Below are 19732 nucleotides of genomic sequence, written 5' to 3' on the forward strand. Positions count from 1 at the left end.
TTTAAGATCCCTTCTGGCTTTAGCATTCTCTGTTTCAACGACTCTTGCAGTAATAAAAATGTAGAATTTAGATCTATTTTCTAATTCTGCAGGCACATCCTGGGACTGCACTCAATGACTTTGCCTTAGTCTTGAACTTACAGAACACATTCAGTGCCACTCACCATGCGTGAGTCCTCACTGCAACAAATCCATGACAACAAGGTTTATATTTCATACCAGTTCCCATGAGCAGTGGTCAGGACTTGCTGCTGGACAGTTCCAGAGTTAAATAGCAAAACAGCTAGCTGGAGTCCCAGGTCACTTGCCCATCTATTGAGCTGTTTTGAGGCCCTCCTCTTACCTTGCTGCCCTTTCAACCCATTTAAGCCTGGAAGTCCCGGAGGTCCCCTGGGACCCTCTGGGCATCTCCCTGGGAGTCCTTTTTCTCCAGGTGGTCCAGGCTGCCCTGGATCTCCTGCAAAAGAGAGTCCAAGAATATATTCCAAGGTCCTAGGACTGCTATCCCAAACATTCTCCTGCAACTCCCCCTTCCCCCTAAATTGGGCCAATATTTATTATCATTACTATGTCTTATACAGAGCACACTCATCAAGAAGGAAAGAAGGAACAGAGAAGGGAAGAAGGAACAAAGGTAGAGCGACAATGTTGAGTGGAGTAATAATTAGGCCCTACAGATTCTATTTATTCATCTAGAACTTTGAAAATTCTTCACCCCTAGAGCACCTGCAGATTCAATTTACTGCATTTTAGCAAAGCTCACAGAGGAGAAAAGTAATTGAACTTGCTATTGTACCTCGTGGTCCATCAAGCCCTCCAGTTCCTGGAATTCCAGGGAGACCTGGAAATCCAGGGAGTCCAATTTCTCCATTTTCCCCAGGATTGCCTCTTTCTCCTGGAAAACCTGGTATTCCTGGTTCTCCAGGCATGGCTAGTCCTGGTTCTCCCTATGGCACAGAAATGGTGTTAGTTTTACATATAATGCTTCTAGATACTTATTGACTACTAGTGGCCTGGTGCATGGATTTATGCACATTGAAAGGAAATTATAATAATTAGAAGAAAGATTCATGTGGTAATTGTGTTATAGCAAAAAATTACATGTTAAAATACTATGTATAATATAGTATTATAAAATAAAAACACACGTGCGATTGGCACCAGAGAGAGCTTTGTATGTATTGCGCATGTGCGAGTCAATTTATTTTTAAATTGCCAGTGTGTGTCATATGTACCAGCCGGTTGGATGTATGTAGTCAGTCACTTAGCCTTTTAAACAGAGAGATTGGCTTGTCTTTAGAGCTATTTACTTGAAGTTAACATATTCATCATGAGTTTCTAAGTACATTTTTTTCACAGTTGCCACCATTCTATCAACTCCCCTTTTTCAACTCTAGTTGCTGACTTTTCTATAAATGTATGCATAATAATTCTTTAGATCCCCTACTTTTTCATAATACTGTGGGATTCTCTATAAACAATCTAGATGTCTCTACACTTGAGTTTTTCTCACAGCTGTCCATGTTTCTTTCTAGAAATTAACCATTTTAAATATGAATGTTTCTGAAGGTTAAGGGAGAAATAGAAAAGCAAACTTGTCTCCTTAACACTTTCTGTTTTTCTTTCTAAAGGGAGGAATAGTTAAAAAAAAAAAAACTTTAAAAAATCATCTGCTTTATCATTTACAAGTAAGCTGATAATTTCTACACAGAGCATCCTGACTGGCAGGAACATCCTAACGGGTGAACTGTAATTGCTCCTCCTCTTCCCCATTCCAGTTTGAATTTTAATTTTCAAGGACCTTGGCTCCTGGGAGGCCTGGATTTCCAGGTAGCCCTGGCTTCCCCATTTCTCCGGGACAGCCTGGTGCTCCTTTAGTTCCCGGAAGACCTCGGTCTCCTACAGGGAAAAAAATAAATAAAGGTTGTATGATTAGTCTTATTAAGAGATTTTGGGCAGTATCTCTTTTATTTTACCTTATTTCATGAGGCAAGTAGCTATAAATGTTTTATGGAAGTTTGAGTGATGAAAAAGCCAATGGGTAAGTTAGCAATTTTTAAAAACTCAGTTCCAAAGCAGATTACATTGGTTCCTAATTTTTAAAATTACCTTCTCCATTTTTGTTGTTTAGCACCACTATAATTTTGATTCAGTATTTTTTAAAATCTCTGATCTCGGTTTACCATTGGGCTGACCTTTTCTTTAAAAAGCATATTTTACATTCAGTATATAGCCAGATACATATTTACACACACACACACACACACACACACACACACACACACTAGTATATATAAGCCATATCAAGATATAAAGCATTTCCAGTACCTAGCTATTCTTTCTCACCATGGGTTGCTCAAGACAATCATTTTCTAATGACCTAAAGCAGCCACTTTATGAGTTACCTTGCCTCTTTTGCATTTATGATGGGAGAATTGACAAAGAGGTCACACACATCATTTGTTCTGTTCTGTAGTTCAGAAGAGGAAACCCTGGGTGGAGCAGAGCTGCCTTCAGAGAGTTCCTTTGTGCCCCTAATTTGACCAGGTTTTAATGAACCATTACTTTATGGGCTTCATTAGGTTAAGTGGGAAATTTTGACCCTCCAGTTTCCAGGAGCTCTTAGGCTAGTCCTGGTGCCCAGTTTGGAGTCTCCTTTCAGGAAGGTGACTCTGGAGGGGATGCAGCCAGGACGCAATTTTCTTCACGCAGGGTCCAAAAAGAATGAGGCAAAAACATGGGCCAGGCTGGGTTGCTTCACTGGCAAGGAATTTCAGTCAAAGACATTCTTGGGACCACATGAAAAATCTGATTAGGTTTTTCATTTCAAGTGTATACTCATAAATTGAGATCAATATTCCCATGTTTGGGCAGAACTGATGCATGCTAAACACTGTTGATATATTCATTTAAGAGATAAAGCACCAAAAAGGTTATTATTTCAAAAACACTTTAAATAATACTGAAACACACATGAAATTATTATAAAATCTGAAATTGTATGCAACAGCCCAGTGACCCAGGTTACTCATATGTCACCTTGGATAAGACTTGTGTGTGTGTGTGTGTGTGTGTGTGTGTGTGTGTATACACATGTCAGTGGGGGAACATCTGCATTTCTTTGGAGAGTTTTTCCTTTGATGAGAGACAGCATCTTTTTTTCCTAAAGAAAAATAACTTCTGTGTTTATTTTGGACCGAATGGGGAAATCAGCTGTGTGTGATTTAACAGTTCTTTTTTATTATGAAAGAAATGTATAAAGTGAAGAAATGCATAAATGAAAAAGTATACGCATCTACTCAGAAGTAAAGAAAGAATTCCTCACAACCCCACTATCAAGAAGAATTACTTTGGTGAATTTTTATGCATTTAAAAAATATGATTGAGATGAGACTGCATAAATCAATGTGACCTCTGCTTTTTTACCTCTCATCATTGGGAAATATTTTCCCCATTCAGGACTGATGAAAGACATCATTTTAAAGGATAGTATGTATATTTCCTATGTTATTCACTATATACATTTATAGTTTCTAAATATCCACAATGAACCTTATGTTTTAAAATTTTTTAACCTACCTTTAGGTCCAGGAGGCCCAGGGAGTCCAATTCCTGGAATTCCTGGATCCCCGTCAGGCCCAGGAGTACCTGGCTCACATTTTCCTGGTTCTCCCGGGAAGCCTTAACAACACATATATGTCCACATCAGCAATTTCCTTTATCTTGCCTTGTAACCAGATGTCTAAGTTTCCGTGTCCTCCCAGACATTTTGGAAATTAAAAAAAAGAATTTAACACAACCCTGACTTTCTCCCCATTCCTATCCAGTGGACTGATCATTAGAAACTGCAAATAATTTTGAAAATATAATTTATTTCCTAAAAGAATTTCTCTAAATATCTTTCAATCACATAAGTCTCCCTCCATGCAGGCAGAATGAAGTGTTAGATCATATCGGCAAAGAAGTTAAGTTTTCCAATGAAGAAGCTGTGGGAACTATAGTAATCGCGGGCAACCATTCCTTGCTCCTCCACCAAAATCCACGAAGACTGTTCTGCTTGCAAATTCCTCTTAAGTTACTATTTCAACTCCCCTTTGGAGTCAGAAGCACCAACGGGAATAATCTGGGTGACTTCAAAGGACAAGAGCAACTCCCCTGCCTGTTGCCTTGTCTTCTGGCCTGTGCTCTCTCTGGGAGCCAATGCATATAATTTTTCCTTAAACCTGGAACAGTGTTTTCCCAGGGAAGTCTGGGTGCTATCTGATGCCAGGCATCAGGCTTGGCAAAGAGGTTACTTACCAGGTGGGCCTCGGGGGCCAGCGTGGCCTGGGGGCCCTGGGGGTCCTGGGAGCCCTGGGACCGGTGTTGAAACACTGAACTCTCCTCTAGGACCTTAAGAAGATTTATGATCATAAAATTAGTGTGCATATTGAAGCTTCTTCTTGGTTCAGAGGAAAACTATATGATGTATAATAAAGGATTTAGAGATGTTTTCCAAGGAATATGAAGAATAGTCTCTGCAAAATTGGCTTAACGGTGACTAGCCCATAGGAACTTTTTAATTTAATTGATAAATAAGTTTCTATTGATCCACTGATCTTGAGGGAGCTTCACTAGCTCTAGGGACCATCAACCCACCCACAGGAAAACAGGACTGGAAAGAAAACTAACCAACCGGCGTCTCCAGGTGGTCCAGGGGCTCCGGGAACTCCTTGGGCGCCCTTTGGGCCAGGCTCTCCCTGCGGTCCATAGCCTGGTGGCCCAGCTGGTCCTGCGGGTCCCGGGGACCCAGGGGTGCCAGGATCCCCTGGAGGACCCGGGTCCCCCTTCTCACCACTGAGAGCCTGTGACAACAGGAATACGTTTGGATAGTGCTTCATTCCAGTATTTCCTTACATAGATGAATATGAATGCTACTTGGGGAGAAAGTATTGAATTAAAGAGAAGTTGGCATTTGAAGGAAATTATCACAACTATGGTTTCTGTGGTTTTGTGCCCTTTGGAACTCAGTCACATTTCATCAACTGGGAACTCTGAGTCCCACTTGAGATGTCCCACAATGGGGTGCCACCCATGTGAGAATAGCCCCTCAAACCTACCTCACATGGGTCAACAGTTCAAATGAAAACAATACTCATGTTAATGGCACTTTTCTTTCTTTCTTTTTTAAAAAAAATATTTTATTGATTTTTTACGGAGAGGAAGGGAGAGGGATAGAAAGCCAGAAACATTGATGAGAGAAACATCGATCAGCTGCCTCCCGCACACCCCTCATTGGGGATGTGCCTGCAACCAAGGCACATGGCCTTGACCAGAATCAAACCCGGGACCCTTCTGTCCGCAGGCCGACGCTCCATCCACTGAGCCAAACCGGTTTCGGCTAATGGCACTTTTCTAAAATCAAATCAGTGCAGCTAAAATCTCTGTTTGGTTTCCATCAGGTATTTCCACAAAGGCGATACTCCACCTGTATTATTTTTTTCTTATAAAATGTCTTTTAAAATATTTTCTAGGTTGTAACATTAAAAATTAAAGAAGTTGATACCATATGTAACACCTTAATCAATAAAGAAATTAAAAATAAATAAACACATTGTCATAAAAAAAAAAGTTGATACCAACCGGTTCACCTTTAGGTCCCGGTAATCCTTTCACTCCAGGGGTTCCAGGAATTCCATCCAAGCCGCCTCTTCCAGGCTGCCCCCTGGGCCCCGGGTCCCCTGGACTACCCACTTCTCCCTCTGGCCCAGCTGCTTCGCCTTTCTCTCCTTTCAGTCCTGGATCACCCTGAGCACCCGGGAATCCCTAGGGTGAGAGAGACATGAGTCTGCATTTGCTTTTGGGTAAAGTTGTTTTTGTGTCAATCTTAATAGAAAATGTCAATTTTAATGAAACATGTATTTTTTAGACACTTCTTTGAGCCACAAATATAATTTTAACCTTTTTTTTTATTGGTAGCTAGACAATACAATTCAATGCAATACACACAATAATATAACTCAACATGATACAATAATCATCACAATTCAGATTCTGTTAGAATATTGATAAATTTTAACATGCATCTCTGGATAATTTAACATATTTATCCACATGTAACTTTCTGATTCACTATTATAATCAAAATTTAAATTTTTTAACAACTTGATTGAGGTATCATTTACACATAAAATATATCCTTGGTAAGAACACAATTCAATGATTTTTAAAATAAATGTATATATCTATACTACAAACACCACAGTCCAATTTCAAAACATTTTTATCACTCCCCCAAATTCCCTTACACCCGTTTGCAATCAATTCCTGTTCCCAACCTCAGTCCTGGTCAACCACGGATCTGCTTTCTGCCTCTGATATCATTTAAAAATATATATATTTTATTGATTTTCTTTCAGAGAGGAAGGGAGAGAGATAGAGAGCTAGAAACGTCGATGAGAGAGAAACATCGACCAGCTGCCTCTTGCACACTCCCTACTGGGGATGTGCCTGCAACCAATGTACATGCCCTTGACCAGAATTGAACCTGGGACCTTTCAGTCTGCAGACCGACACTCTACCACTGAGCCAAACCGGTTTCGGCTGCCTCTGATATCATTTTAAATGATTGTAAATTCATTATTTCATTCACACATCGTTCGTTCATTCATTCATTCATTCATTCAACACATAACTGTTAACTGCCTGCCCTTTGCCAGGCACTAAACCAATGGCCTGTGTGGTACAACCATATTTCCAGCCAGAGTATTGCATTCTCAAAATTGAAATTAAAGCTTAATAACCATGAAATCTTACTGGGTATCCTGGGAGGCCCACACTTCCTGGGGACCCTGGGCTTCCTTTAATGCCAGCTGCCCCTCGTCCTCCTACAAAGCAATGAATTGATAAATATTCATTGAACACACAATTTGAAGGGTAAGTCAGTGTGTGAAAAAAAAATAAGGTGTTGTCCTCTGAGCAAAGAAAGACAATTTCTATTTTAAAAACAGTGCAAGAAAAGAATGGGAGTACATCACTAGGATAACATTTGTAAAAAAAAAAAAAAAAAAAAAAAGCGCTAAAAAAATTTTAACTTCCTAAGATTTTTGTCTCTATAATTTTAAAGATACATTTTTATGATGATAAAAATAATACCTGCTCAATGTAAAAAAAGAACAGAAGGAATATAATGAAAATCACCCATAAATCTACTATCAGAAGACAGTATTTGCTAAAATTTTCATGTATATTAGTCTAAAATTTTATATCCATTAATACCTACACATTGACATACACACATATACATATATATACATACATATATATATATAGCTTCACTTTAAATGGGTGCACAATAGCCTATTGTGTGGGTGAACCATAATTTATTCAGCTAAGTGCTGTTTTGAGACATTTAGAATGCTTTTTCAAATTTAGCTATTGTAAACAATGCTCCTATAAATACATTTGGATATTTAATTATCCAAATTTATCCAATTATATTCTTTCCAATAAATTCCTAAAAGTTCAACTGCAGGACCAATGGGTACAAACTTTTCTAAGACTTTGGGTATCTGTTGTCAAATTGCATTTTGCTGTACAATTTTAACTTCCTCTAGGTATTTAAGCATCTCTGTAAAGATGATTTCTTTAGAAGATCTTCTGAATGAATTTCAAGCCAGTTTATTAACAACTATTTGTTCAGATTGATTTTTTGCAAGTTCTTTGCCATGATATATATTTCTTTACAGTAATCCTAATGGTTTTACTGCTTATATACAGGATATTCTTTGAGCTGTAGGGAAGCCAAGGAAAACATCATCCAGTGAGTTGACCCTTTTACTTGCAAAAACACTTGTATGCAAATCGTGTGTACCTGGGGTTCCTTTTAAGCCATCAAATCCCGGCAGTCCTGGGAGACCCGGAGGCCCTGGGACACAAGGACAGTCTGTGCACACGAGGCCTGGCTCCCCTGCAAAGAGAGGGTGCTCAGTTACTCATACACCCACACCATGTCCGCAGAGAGGACAGGGAGTTTCCAACTGCACAATTCTTTCTTACTCTGGACATTCTTCCATGTAGTGCAAAGCATGTAGGACATTTCACATATTAATAGAAAACTTTTCATCTATTATATCTGCTTATTTTATGATAGATCCTCCCTTCCCCCAGCTGGTGGACAGAGAATGATGTAACCTGGACCTGTGGCCTGGACATTCCTGAGCATCTGACCAGGCACCTTATATGGATTATACATTGAACCACATATTGGCACCTGCCAAATACCCTAAGCCCTTGATTCCTAAGTACCTAAATGCCTAATCATGTGCCTTATATGAAACCACCAATCAGCTCTTGACGAGTATCCTAAGCCCCATCCCTTCGCATTCCTCCCCTCAAAAGGCATGTTCATCTCTGCACATGTTACTGTTCTCCCCTTTCAAGACAGCCTGGCAGGGTCCTTCTCCTTTAATAAAGCCTGTAGTCCTGGTATTCGGCCCTCTGTCTCATTCTTTCACTTTATCCCTCTGAACATGTAGGTGCTCTTTGACAGAAACTCCCGTTTAGTGTAAAATAGCTATGATGTCCGTTATCTTCCAGTGCAGGACTTATTGCGTGGTTTCTAAATAAGTGGCTGCTTTACAGATAAAAGAATACTTTTAGTTAATTCCTTTGGAAAAGATGCCATCTCTGACTGCCTGCTGTTTGGGATCATTGTTGCCTCAGGGAGAAAAAAAAAACAGTGATAATGATGGTGATGAGAATGGTACTAGAACAACGCCATTGATTGAACCAACCTTTGCGCCCATCGACACCTGGGATTCCTGGAGGCCCCACATGGCCTGGATGTCCACCTTGTCCTGGGGGACCTTTGCGATATACGATGTCACCTACAAAAAGACTCCGATTTTTAAGACAGTTCTTTAAGTGTTCTCTTTTTCAACTAGCAAGCATGTTAGTAATATGTATTATTGTATATGCATTTCCCCATTTGTTTTGGAAGCTGAGTCGTTCGAAGGTTAGCTGCAACTGAAAGGCTGAAGTGTGTTGACCGCCTTTCCTTTCACATCATCTACATGTGATGTTTATATGGTGCTTCTCATTACACAAGCAACCCATTACCTTATTCCATACTATTTTCAATTACTCCAAAACTATCCCTTTAACATTTTTAGGCAAAGGGTCAAATCTCGTGCTTCTGTGCTTGTTGAATACACGATATGTATCTCCTTGATATATTGTAGATGCTCAATACATCCCGAGGGGAAAGAATTCTGACTCAGGATGTAGCCTGTTTCCTCCTCACTGCTTGTTCACACCAACTGAGTTTCTCATTCTTAGAGCAGCTCTCCAAGAAAGCTCCTCCCAGTCTTCCTCATATTATCTGCTATTATAGTGTCACCATGAATAGCGTCTTCTCTTAAACTATTGTGTTCTATAACCTAATTTTTGGTCTTGCCATTTCAAATATAGATTGAAAGCAATGGCGATGAAACTAAATCTTTAAAAACAGTACCTAGAGCTGCCCAAAATGTCGCTGCAACAAGATAACACTGGAAACACTTCATTTGGGTGGAACTTGGTATGCGTTATAATTAGGTCTGCTTGACTGTGAAAAGGATGCCCTTTTGTGATCCAGTTTTCTGTGTCTTCAAGATGACTGGATAGTTATCTTTAAACAGTAAAATCAGGTGGCAGTGTTGTACTTAATGTAGACTTATATGTATACTTACACGTTTATACATTTATACTTATACATTCTATTTTATGTACTTAACACATGGCCATACTCATTTCATACTTAATTCAACAAGTAGTTGAATGTCTACCATGTTCCATCCCCCTGTAAACAAATGATGGGGCTTAAAACAGCTGAGAAGACACAGTCCTGGACCTCAAGGAGCTTTGATTCTTGTCGAGGAAACTGACCAAGACAGGGCAATGGGAAACATTCTACAACCGGGCTCTAAGCATGAGTGCTTAGGGTGCCGGCTCAATGAAAACTGTCTGCAGGACTTGAACTTGAAACTGCAACTGGGCCGACAGACAGATGTCACTTAGCAAGAGAAGACAGCAAGCCAGGGCAGTCTCCAAGGGGAGAGGGAGTGGTACGGGGGCCAGATACTGACTTTAGCATCCATTGGGTACAAGAACTGTGCACATCAGGCTTGTCATCAATAAAATGAGGACATGGCCCACATCTTGAGAAAGACTCAGAAGACTAGGAATTGTTAAAACCCGTAGTAGAGTTTTAGTTTAGTTTAGTTTTGTTTTCCATTTAGGTCTATTTCATAACTTGACAGATTTATTCTTGGGCATTATATCCTTTATTAATGGGATAATTTCTTAAATTGTCATTGGCCTAAAGAAATGCTTTTAGTTTATTTTTTTTTTAGATATTGCTCACATAACCAGCCTCTTACCTGAACTGCCTTAGTAATGCTAAAAGTCTTCCAGAATATTCTTTTGGATTTTGTACATTTGTAATCATATTGTCTATAAAAACTGTCTCTTTCCTTTCAAATAGTTCCTGACACAGAAAATTCTTAAGGCTATTATGATAGTTGAGGATAAGTCATAAGACCTGCCAGGCACCTGCCAAGAAGGGTATGTAAAATAAAAGAGTGACCTATATTTTCATAGGTTCTATGTACCTATCAGCCAATACAGATGCCGAGTGACTATTCAGAGAGATGGAGAGGAAAGGACACCTGAACCTGAACCTCCAGGGACCACTTCAAATCCTGAGGACCCCAGCTCTGTGGTCTCTGACCCACTCCACCTGGCAGCATCTAGTCTTGAGCCCACACTGCACACCTACAGCCTCTTGCTCTGGGGCTTCCCTGCTGATGCCAAGGAATGGGATGCCCTGAGAGCCAGGCAAACACAGCTTGGAGGTGTCCCGGGTGGGCAGGCCGGTGCTGTGGGAGCACGTCTGAGGAGAAGTAGAAGCTGGTGGATAAATTCTTGCCTCTTTCTTCCCTGGGACAGGCTATTGTGAGACAAAGTTACACAGCTTCTTGGAAGACAGTCTCCAGGGACTGAACAAGCAGTTGCCCTTGGCCTGGGCCAACTTGATAATCATCATTCCTTCCCTGCCCTGTAACTCGTAACTCGTGTCCCTGTCTCTCACTCTGCCACCTGTGGGAACTCCGGGTAAAGCTTTGCTGTTCTTGCAGAGTAGTCATGCCACCATAGTTGTTTCCACAGAGAGTTGATAAAAATGAAACCAGTGGAGAGCTAACTGCTAAGATCCACACAGGCTGATGGCCAAGTTCTAAGTGAGGCCCTCTGCCTCTGATTCGCACACACCTGTCACTGGGCAACGCACACAAAACGGACCTATTAGGCATCTTTACCTGGTGGTCCCGGAGGTCCCGGCAGCCCTGGAGGGCCTGGTGAACCAGGACAACCCGAGGCCCCGGGAGACCCCACTGCATTCTTTCCTGGGGGTCCTCGCTCCCCTTTACTTCCTTTCATGCCTGGTGGTCCAGGGGGTCCTCTGAGGCCAGGCTTTGATGACCCTTGGAGGAAAAGAATAATTTTATTACATTTTAATTTTTCCCTGATTATTTTCAATTGAAAAATGTGATGTGTTCTGATTTATAACAGTTACACCACTGAAAGGTATATTGAGCATATAAAATTAAGAGTATTTTCCTTTCTTCATGTGACCTTGTTAAATGACTACAGAGCTCAAAACTCTTCATGCCCACAAGCTAATTTATGTCGTTTATGACAAGAGACTGAGACAGAGTTTGGGATGCACAGTAGTCCTTTCATTTAAAAATTCTTCAATCTATGCTGTTTTGTGGACTTTTAAATTAGAGACTATGAGATGCCTACTTTGCAGTGTCTCAAAGAAGAAAGAAAGTTATAATTGGACTTCATTCCTGCCAATTGTCTTAGATATGGAAGGGTGTGCTGGGGGAGGAGGCACCTCCTGGGAGAGACGCCAGGCCTGGTGGTACAAGATGCATTTCAGCCATCACCAGTTTGGCTCAGTGGATAGAGCGTCAGCCTGTGGACTCAAGGGTCCCAGGTTCAATTCTGGTCAAGGGCATGTGCCTTGATTGCGGGCACATAACCAGTAGGGAGTGTGCAGGAGAAAGCTGATCAATGTTTCTCTCTCATTGATGTTTCTAACTCTCTATCCCTCTCCCTTCCTCTCTGTAAAAAAAAAATAATAATAAAATATATTTAAATAAAATAAAATGTTTTAAAAAATGCATTTCATCTGTCTCTCCTAAGATGATGAGGATGTGAGGAGGGGGCAAGTCTTTAATCTCTAGCTCAAAAACAGTTTAATTGTTAAGCAGAGACCTTATCACCAAGGGGCTGAGAAAAATCTGATTATTTCTGATTATTGAGCAGAAGGATCTGGGCATAAAGGTAAATGCCTCTGACTGACACTGTTTTAGAGCTTTATAATTTTCACTCACTGGCTACCTGAAGGAACCTATCTATTCATTACTTAGGGGCGAGGCATGTAGAAAGAAGTCTGCTGTAACCGGGGGCCAGACCTCTGAAATATCCTTTTGTCCCATTGTAACTTCAAGAGACACCCACAGTTTATAGTTTGATGTGTATGTTTTTATATACATGCAAGTACACGTACTATTTATCCATTCACCTATTTTTCCATTGGGATGATAATATATAAATACTTCTGCAATCTGCTTAATTACAATTCATTTTCCAAATTAGGAAATAGTTTAAATGTACATGGTATAAAGAAAAATAGAATGGATGGCAAGGCTACAAATGTTTGCTATTTTTTTCTTAGTTTCTTTTCCTTTTCAAAATGACACATTACATCATTACAGTTATAATTATGGCCTCTGTGGAACCGTCTTTGATTCTATTTCTCCTTCCTTTCTCAAGAGGCAACCACACTAATGACTGATGGATGTTTCTACACTTTACGGAATTGTTTATGTTTCTATAAACAATAAATTGTAAAATTTAAAATGTCACATAAAAAAAGTATAACCTGTGAATTCCTATGCAACTTGAAAACTGATTTTTAACAAAACGAATCCCCATCAAACTAGTTTTTCTCTCTCTGTGCCTCCTCCGAGTTTCAAGGCTTCTTCTCATATTCCCAGGTTGCTGTCTTACACTTAGTTAAAACGCTGAGAAGTGAAAAAGAGCATTTCTACAACATTCTGTGTAATTTTCCACTTCCTTTTCACAAGTAAGAATTTGCAAACACTTTTATACCAATTAATGAAAGATTTGCCTTCTATAAATAATGCAAAGTTACTAGAGCAGTGCATTTTACTTTTTAATAGCATTTCTGTTGATACCCTGAGGAATATGTACCTACCAGGCCTTCCGGGATCTCCGGGGGGGCCAATGGGACCTATGAATACAGAATAGCAATGAATTGCTTACAAAGAAATAAATACCTTGTCACCCCATTTTTGCAATCTTGGGTTTTAATATAATAATAATTAATAATAAATAATTTCCCTATTTTCTCCATTCTCATATAGATAAATATTAGAAAACTTTACTTACTTAGACAAACTGCAGAGAAGAAACTAATCTCAGATATCATTTTCAAATAATTCAGCAGAAACTCACTAAGAGCCTGCTCTGTGTGCACTTTGCTGGGATGGGTCAGAGACAGAAAAGCAAACAGCTGGAATTGTTAAGGATCTGTAGTTTTTGGCTGGTGTCCCACCTCAGATTGCTTCTAGTTCTAACATTGCCTTAAAAAAATCTGTATCTAAATGTATCTGTCCATTTATTTTAATACACTGGGAATTTTTCCTTTAAGCACACATCTCCTTTGAAATCTTATTTAAACCAATGATTTTCCTAGATTAGTATTCTCAATCCTGCTGCACGTTAGAATAATCTGAGGCGCTTTCACAACCTGCTCATGTCCAGAGCCTTCCTTCTGACAAATCAGAATCACAGGGCGACCCTGATGTGGGCATCAGTGAAGAAGCCCCAGGGGTTCTAAGGCACAGCCAGAGATGAGAGAGTTTGTGGCCGAGACTTTCCCAATCCATCAAGGGGGTAGAAGATAAGTAAGGTGTCTTTAATTCATGGTGCCAGGTGACAGGAAACCAGGGCTTCAGTCACCCCTTGCCATTGTTGGTGTGGATTTGCTCAAATTCCAGCCATTCAGGTATCCATTTTTATATCTGTAATCGCGCTGAGATTACAGATTTCTTACACTCCCTGGTCCTGCCCTCGGACCATGTTAGTGTCTGCTAGCCAGACTCGAACTTCGTGATTTCCCGCATGCAGTTAATTTAATGATTTTTTGGTATTTTCATTCAAAAGTTTCACATAAAATTTTCAGGTTTTGTATGGAAATTAGGAGACACCAAAAAATACCACCATCCATGAAAATGAGACTTCCCTTCTCCACCTGCAAATTCTAGGTCTATAAGCACATGTTGTGTTACCTTGAAAGATGATAATGGTCAGCAAATGCTTCAGGAAGAAATTTATTCTCACCCTGTGGGCCACGAGCTCCTTTGGGGCCCGGAGGGCCTGGAGTTCCCTCATCTCCCTTTACCGCGTATGCATCATAATATTCTGTCTTAAAGGAAAAATAAATGAAGAAAATGAAAGAATAACTATTTATGGACATTCACCAAATGCAATGACTTCAGTTTCTTCTTTTCAGCCAAAATGATACTTCCCTCATTTTTCTCAATTCATAGGCTTATGTGCTAGCAGAAATAGGGTAGTCATGTATATGGCATGGATAAATCTACACTAATAAAAGAGAAACATGCAAAATGACCGTTACTTTGCTATCCCTGATAGCCAATCAGGAGTGAGTATGCAAATTATGATGGCAGCTCAGCCCCCCAGCCCCTCCAGGGCTCTGGGCAGCATGAATGCAGGCACAGAGTGGCCAGGCAGGATGGGAAGCCTGCTATGAGGGGGAGGTTGGGGGTGGAGGGAGCTACAGGAGCGGAGCTCCACCAAGCATGAAGATTGAAGGCTGTGCAGAGTGAAGGCCTTGGTCCCAGGTACTGGAGGAAAACCGGTGCTGGCAGCCAGGGGAAGGAAGGCCTATTGCATGAATCTCTTCATGCAGTGGGCCTCTAGTTATTTATTTATTTCTTAAAATATATTTTTTATTGATTTTTTTACAGAGAAGAAGAGAGAGGATAGAGAGTTAGAAACATCGATGAGAGAGAATCATCAATCAGCTGCCTCTTGCACACCCCCTACTGGGGATGTGCCCACAACCAAGGTACGTGTCCTTGACTGGAATCAAACCCGGGACCCTTCAGTCTGCAGGCTAACTCTCTATCCACTGAGCCAAACCGGTTTCGGCAGGCCTCTAGTTTAAAGATAAAAGTTGATATATCTGGTATGGCACTATATATTTCATTTATATTTATACATACATCCATACAGGCAGATATATCTATGTATGTGTAACTATGTACACAGATATTAAAGTTTCACAAAATAGTGGTTTACCTTATGAATTTGATCAACTTTGATATTTTTATTGTTCTATTTCACTTTTTGAAAATGCTTGTCCTAATGCACTGAATGTATTTTTTTCTCAGACCTACACATCAAACAGTACTCTATTGACTGTTTCTTTAACTGTCAGGACACCTTTGACCTACAATAAGTACTACTGTTTCTGACATACTCTACGGACCTACTTCTGGTCTCTTTAACCAACTACTTCCTAAGCAGTTTCCTCTGATGGTAGTAGATGCTGCAGTTATATACAGTTGAGCATGAGAAAATACAGACCAAGCTAAATTGCTTAGACTTCCTCTAAAGTACAATTGTAAAAGTAGATTTCACTTAGAATTCAGTCCATCTATCTTGAAGAGAAGATGAAAATGTAAAAGGTTTTTCAAAACCTCTGTTTTTTTTTCCATATTTTACATGGGGAAATTCTTTATTAACTTGTTTAAAGATGAGGTAACAAGAACTTTGTGGTTAAACAATAACTAGAAAATAACAAAAAAGAATGCATAATAATAGCAATAATAATAATAATGTAATAATCTCTTTTGTAAAATCCACAATGACTTCTTTGTGCCTGCCGAGTGTTGGATAAGAGCTTTCACAAAATAGCCGTTTCATCTTCCCAGCAACTCCACAAAAGTGTTTTGGGACTTCTCATGTTTGAATCATTTACTTGTAGAATAAAGATGCAGGTTTCCAGGACCCTCCTCCAGTTACTGAGTTAAATTACTTGGTCTGAGGGGTCTGAGAACTGCATTTGCAATAGGACAGCTCCTCTCCCGTGACTCTCGTACCACACACTGTCCTGTCAGTGAAGAAATGGCGGCCCTGCTCAGCACATTGCATGTGAGGACCACCGTTTTTGGAGAAAGGAGAGGAATGAATATCAGGACTCAGAGCCTGGCTCCCTTTTATTCCTTTCCTTAAGCTGCAGGATTACAGAATATAGAATGGGGCCACCCTGCAGCCAGAAGCTGACAGCCATCACATCCATGTCCTCCCTGCAAGAAAGAGGTGGCCTGCTGAGATGGAGCTTGGGCTGGGTGATTGGTGTTTGCTGGCCCTGCATGAAACCTGGCTGACTTTTTCCTGCAGCCTGAATGTGCACTTGTCATGACGAGCTGGAGTGGGTGGAGCTGGCTCCCTCACCCCTGGGTGGCCAGCTGTCCTCCTACTCTATTCAGGATGCAGGATCCCCCTGGTCCAGATCTGATCTTTCTCCACAGCCCAGGATGGGTACTACTAGTTCATATCAAAGACCAAAGAACCAAGTAGAAGTATTTGTCCATTGTCAAATAATAACAATAGCTATTGTTTTGCCTGGGTTTGATAAAAAAGTAAATACTATAATTCTATCATAACCATTAATGAGAGACCCAGATTCAAAATTTCCTTGATCAAATATGACATTGTCTTTAATGATACTTACTGGGCCACGAAATCCTGGAGGGCCAATGTCCCCTTTCCATCCCTATGTCAAAAAACAATTACAATTATGGGTACATTCAACAAAAAGTATTTACACATTTGGTAGATTTAAAAAGCAAAATGCACAGGGAAACAATAAATCAATGCTTAAAGTAATGTTATTTCTACATAATATACAAACCAAGTTACAGTGAGAGGGACATTGACTTTAGAGTATTTTCCTGGAGGGCTGTAGTTGGGTAAAGAGTTGTTATCAGCAAGGTTCTGCAGTGGTGGTTGTTCTGGTAGTTCTCCAGATTTCTTTCATGCTACTCCCTTCAAAGGGTGTCCGCATGCATTGTCCACTCCGCAGTTCTCTCCCAGATTAGTGGAACTGGATCACCAGGCTATGGGTTGTATGCAGTTCCCAGAATCCCAATGGTAACCAACCCCCTTTCCTATCTACTGAAGAGGGCATTTCAGAATTCTACTGGAAGTGGTATTATTAGAGGATAAACGCTGAATTTGCACATATACCTACATATGAAAATTATTTGAATATGTCTGCAACATGTGGTCAGAAAGAAACAATGTGGAATACACTTCACAACTAATTGATGATGACTTTTCAGTGTGTAACGGCCCAGCTTGAGTCTCATGGAGCCAACTATCCTTATGCTTGACCTCCAATGACCCGAAACGTCCTACAATCCCAGGCCTTTTCCAGGTCCTTCCTTGTGGGGAGCTGAAATCTCACTGATCCTAAGCTTCTACTACATAGAATAAATTTAATATCTTTTCAACTAGAAAGACCTTCAAGTGTTTAAGTTGCTACATTTCTCACTTCTTATTAAGTATACTAAGGTATTTTAAAGAACACTGTTTGCAACTTCTTGTACCTAGTTACAGAGTGAGGGGAAGAAAGTGGGCAAAACCCAAGCAATTGAAAAAGGCTGAAGGTAGAACATGAGGAAGGGGCTTACCTTAATGCCATCTTCGCCCCTCAACCCAGGGAAGCCTCTGCTGCCTTTGGGTCCCTAAAGAACAGAGCGAAGAAAATGGGTCAGAAGGCACACGAATCAATTTCTTCTGTTGGAAGCAGAACAGTTTGAATTTCTTTTTGGAAAAAGAAAACGTGCTCAGTTGATCTCTCTTTGTAGTGTAAAATTATGATTCTCAAATGCAATTTTTAAAAACTATATGTTTTTTGGTTAGTTTGTAACTACTAAGTGACTCTTAAGACAAAATCCTTCTGTATCTAATAGGATTGACATTTTCACTATGTCAGCAGGTAAACCATGCCTGTACCTCAGTGCCAGGGAACCCCGGGGCCCCGTCTTTTCCAGGTTTCCCCTAAAAAAACAAACAAAAACAAAAACATGTAATCTAGTGGATAATATTAATAAACATGGAAAACTTAAATGAGATCATCACCTCCTCTCAACCTCGGGCAAGAAAGCTTGACTGATGCTTCCCTCCCCGTTATAGAAGGACAAATATTAATCACAGAACACACAAACATCTCCTCTTGCAGGAAAGGCAGAGACCAATGGGAATGAGAAATAAGGAAGAAAGAGAGGAAGTTAAAAGCTAAGCTTAAATTGATACTGTCCATCCAAGTTTGGAAGGAAAATCAAGCAAGCACTGAGCTGAGAGGTAGACAAGAAAACCCCAAAAGTGGAAGGTTTCACAGTCAATTTATTTATTTGAAGTGCTGCCAGTTCCATGAATTCCAGATGTGCCTATGTTTAAATATATGTATAAAAACTGTGTTGTAATGTCCAAACAGATAGGGCTCTTGGATGAACTATTACGGTATTCACCCTCCATGATAGAATTAAAAATCACACTGGTTCAATATTTCTTCTTAGAAAAAAAACCCAAAAAACACTTTCCCCAGTATACACTTTTGAGAGTTTTAAAATAATATGTACATGTATTTAAATCTTTTCAAAATAGAGCTGGGTGGGAAAGAGGGCCCCTGTTGCTCTATCTTCCCAGTATCTCACTTCCCATCACAGTGTGCCCAGCGCCCTGTGGAGCTGTCCTCTCTCTGTGTGGTTCTGATGGGGCTGTCAGCCACAGGAACCCCCCGCCCCACTGGCCTGGCCAATCATGGTATCTTTTATTCCTGAACATGGTCACTTTTCCAGAATTAAACACATGGCCCAAGCTGAGCCAATCAGAGTGATTCTGTGGGATTTTATAAATGGATATACTCTTTCTCCTTGATGCTATTAACCTGTAGTTGTCTGTTGCTACACGTTGCTCATTCTTCTTGTTGCCCCCTCCGTAGAAGATCATGTGGTAAAGAAGAGAATGAGGCAAACACACAGAGAGGAGCAGAAGAGAAATGGAAAGAATCCTGCCCATGTTGTTTCAGTCTCTGGAGTCCTTGAACTTCTCAGATACTTAAACAAGTAAATTTCATTTTCCAAACCTTTAAACATTTTTAAAAAAATCTAAGCTAGATTGAGTTGGCCATCTTATACTTGCCACCTAAAGAATACTAAATGCTGCCCAATGGAGGTGGCATATGACAATGACTTTTTTAGTTTACCTGTGAGCCAGGTTCTCCAGGGGCACCTTTTTCTGATCCATAAGAGTCTCCTGGTGGTCCCTGTATTAATGAGAGTTATGCCAAGGTTTACCAATTGTTGATTTTTTACTCACATTGATTTTTATTCACCTGTTCCCTTCTGATTATTCTGCTACATTTAAAAATGTTGAAAGGATGGGGTCATCTAAGAGGGAAGTATTATTTATAAGTATTAATTAAAAAACAGATGCTAAAAAACCAGATACTGAAAATAAATTGTAAGATGGGTGAAACAGTGCTAGAATTTCAGCTAGAAGTGGCCATGAAATAATTTCTATG

General features: G+C 40.1%; 1 protein-coding gene across 2 annotated transcripts in view; it reads right to left on the bottom strand.

Moving 5' to 3' along the window:
• Positions 1 to 19732, bottom strand: part of COL4A3 (collagen type IV alpha 3 chain) — a 116454-nt gene that overhangs the window by 28395 nt on the left and 68327 nt on the right. For both annotated transcript variants that reach the window (XM_084892874.1, XM_084892873.1), the window contains exons 15-31: positions 19415 to 19474; positions 18163 to 18207; positions 17838 to 17891; positions 16877 to 16918; positions 14455 to 14539; positions 13307 to 13342; positions 11337 to 11501; positions 8775 to 8867; positions 7853 to 7948; positions 6796 to 6866; positions 5623 to 5805; positions 4676 to 4844; positions 4300 to 4392; positions 3580 to 3681; positions 1802 to 1899; positions 797 to 947; positions 344 to 457 (exon numbers count right to left, since the gene is read on the bottom strand). In XM_084892874.1, coding sequence (XP_084749000.1) covers positions 344 to 457; positions 797 to 947; positions 1802 to 1899; positions 3580 to 3681; positions 4300 to 4392; positions 4676 to 4844; positions 5623 to 5805; positions 6796 to 6866; positions 7853 to 7948; positions 8775 to 8867; positions 11337 to 11501; positions 13307 to 13342; positions 14455 to 14539; positions 16877 to 16918; positions 17838 to 17891; positions 18163 to 18207; positions 19415 to 19474 — 1657 coding nt within the window. The remainder of the gene's footprint in view (positions 1 to 343; positions 458 to 796; positions 948 to 1801; positions 1900 to 3579; positions 3682 to 4299; positions 4393 to 4675; positions 4845 to 5622; positions 5806 to 6795; positions 6867 to 7852; positions 7949 to 8774; positions 8868 to 11336; positions 11502 to 13306; positions 13343 to 14454; positions 14540 to 16876; positions 16919 to 17837; positions 17892 to 18162; positions 18208 to 19414; positions 19475 to 19732) is intronic.

This window comes from Pipistrellus hanaki, assembly GCF_964339955.1.
Source record: "Pipistrellus hanaki genome assembly, chromosome: 8".
In the NCBI taxonomy this organism is placed as follows: domain Eukaryota; kingdom Metazoa; phylum Chordata; class Mammalia; order Chiroptera; family Vespertilionidae; genus Pipistrellus; species Pipistrellus hanaki.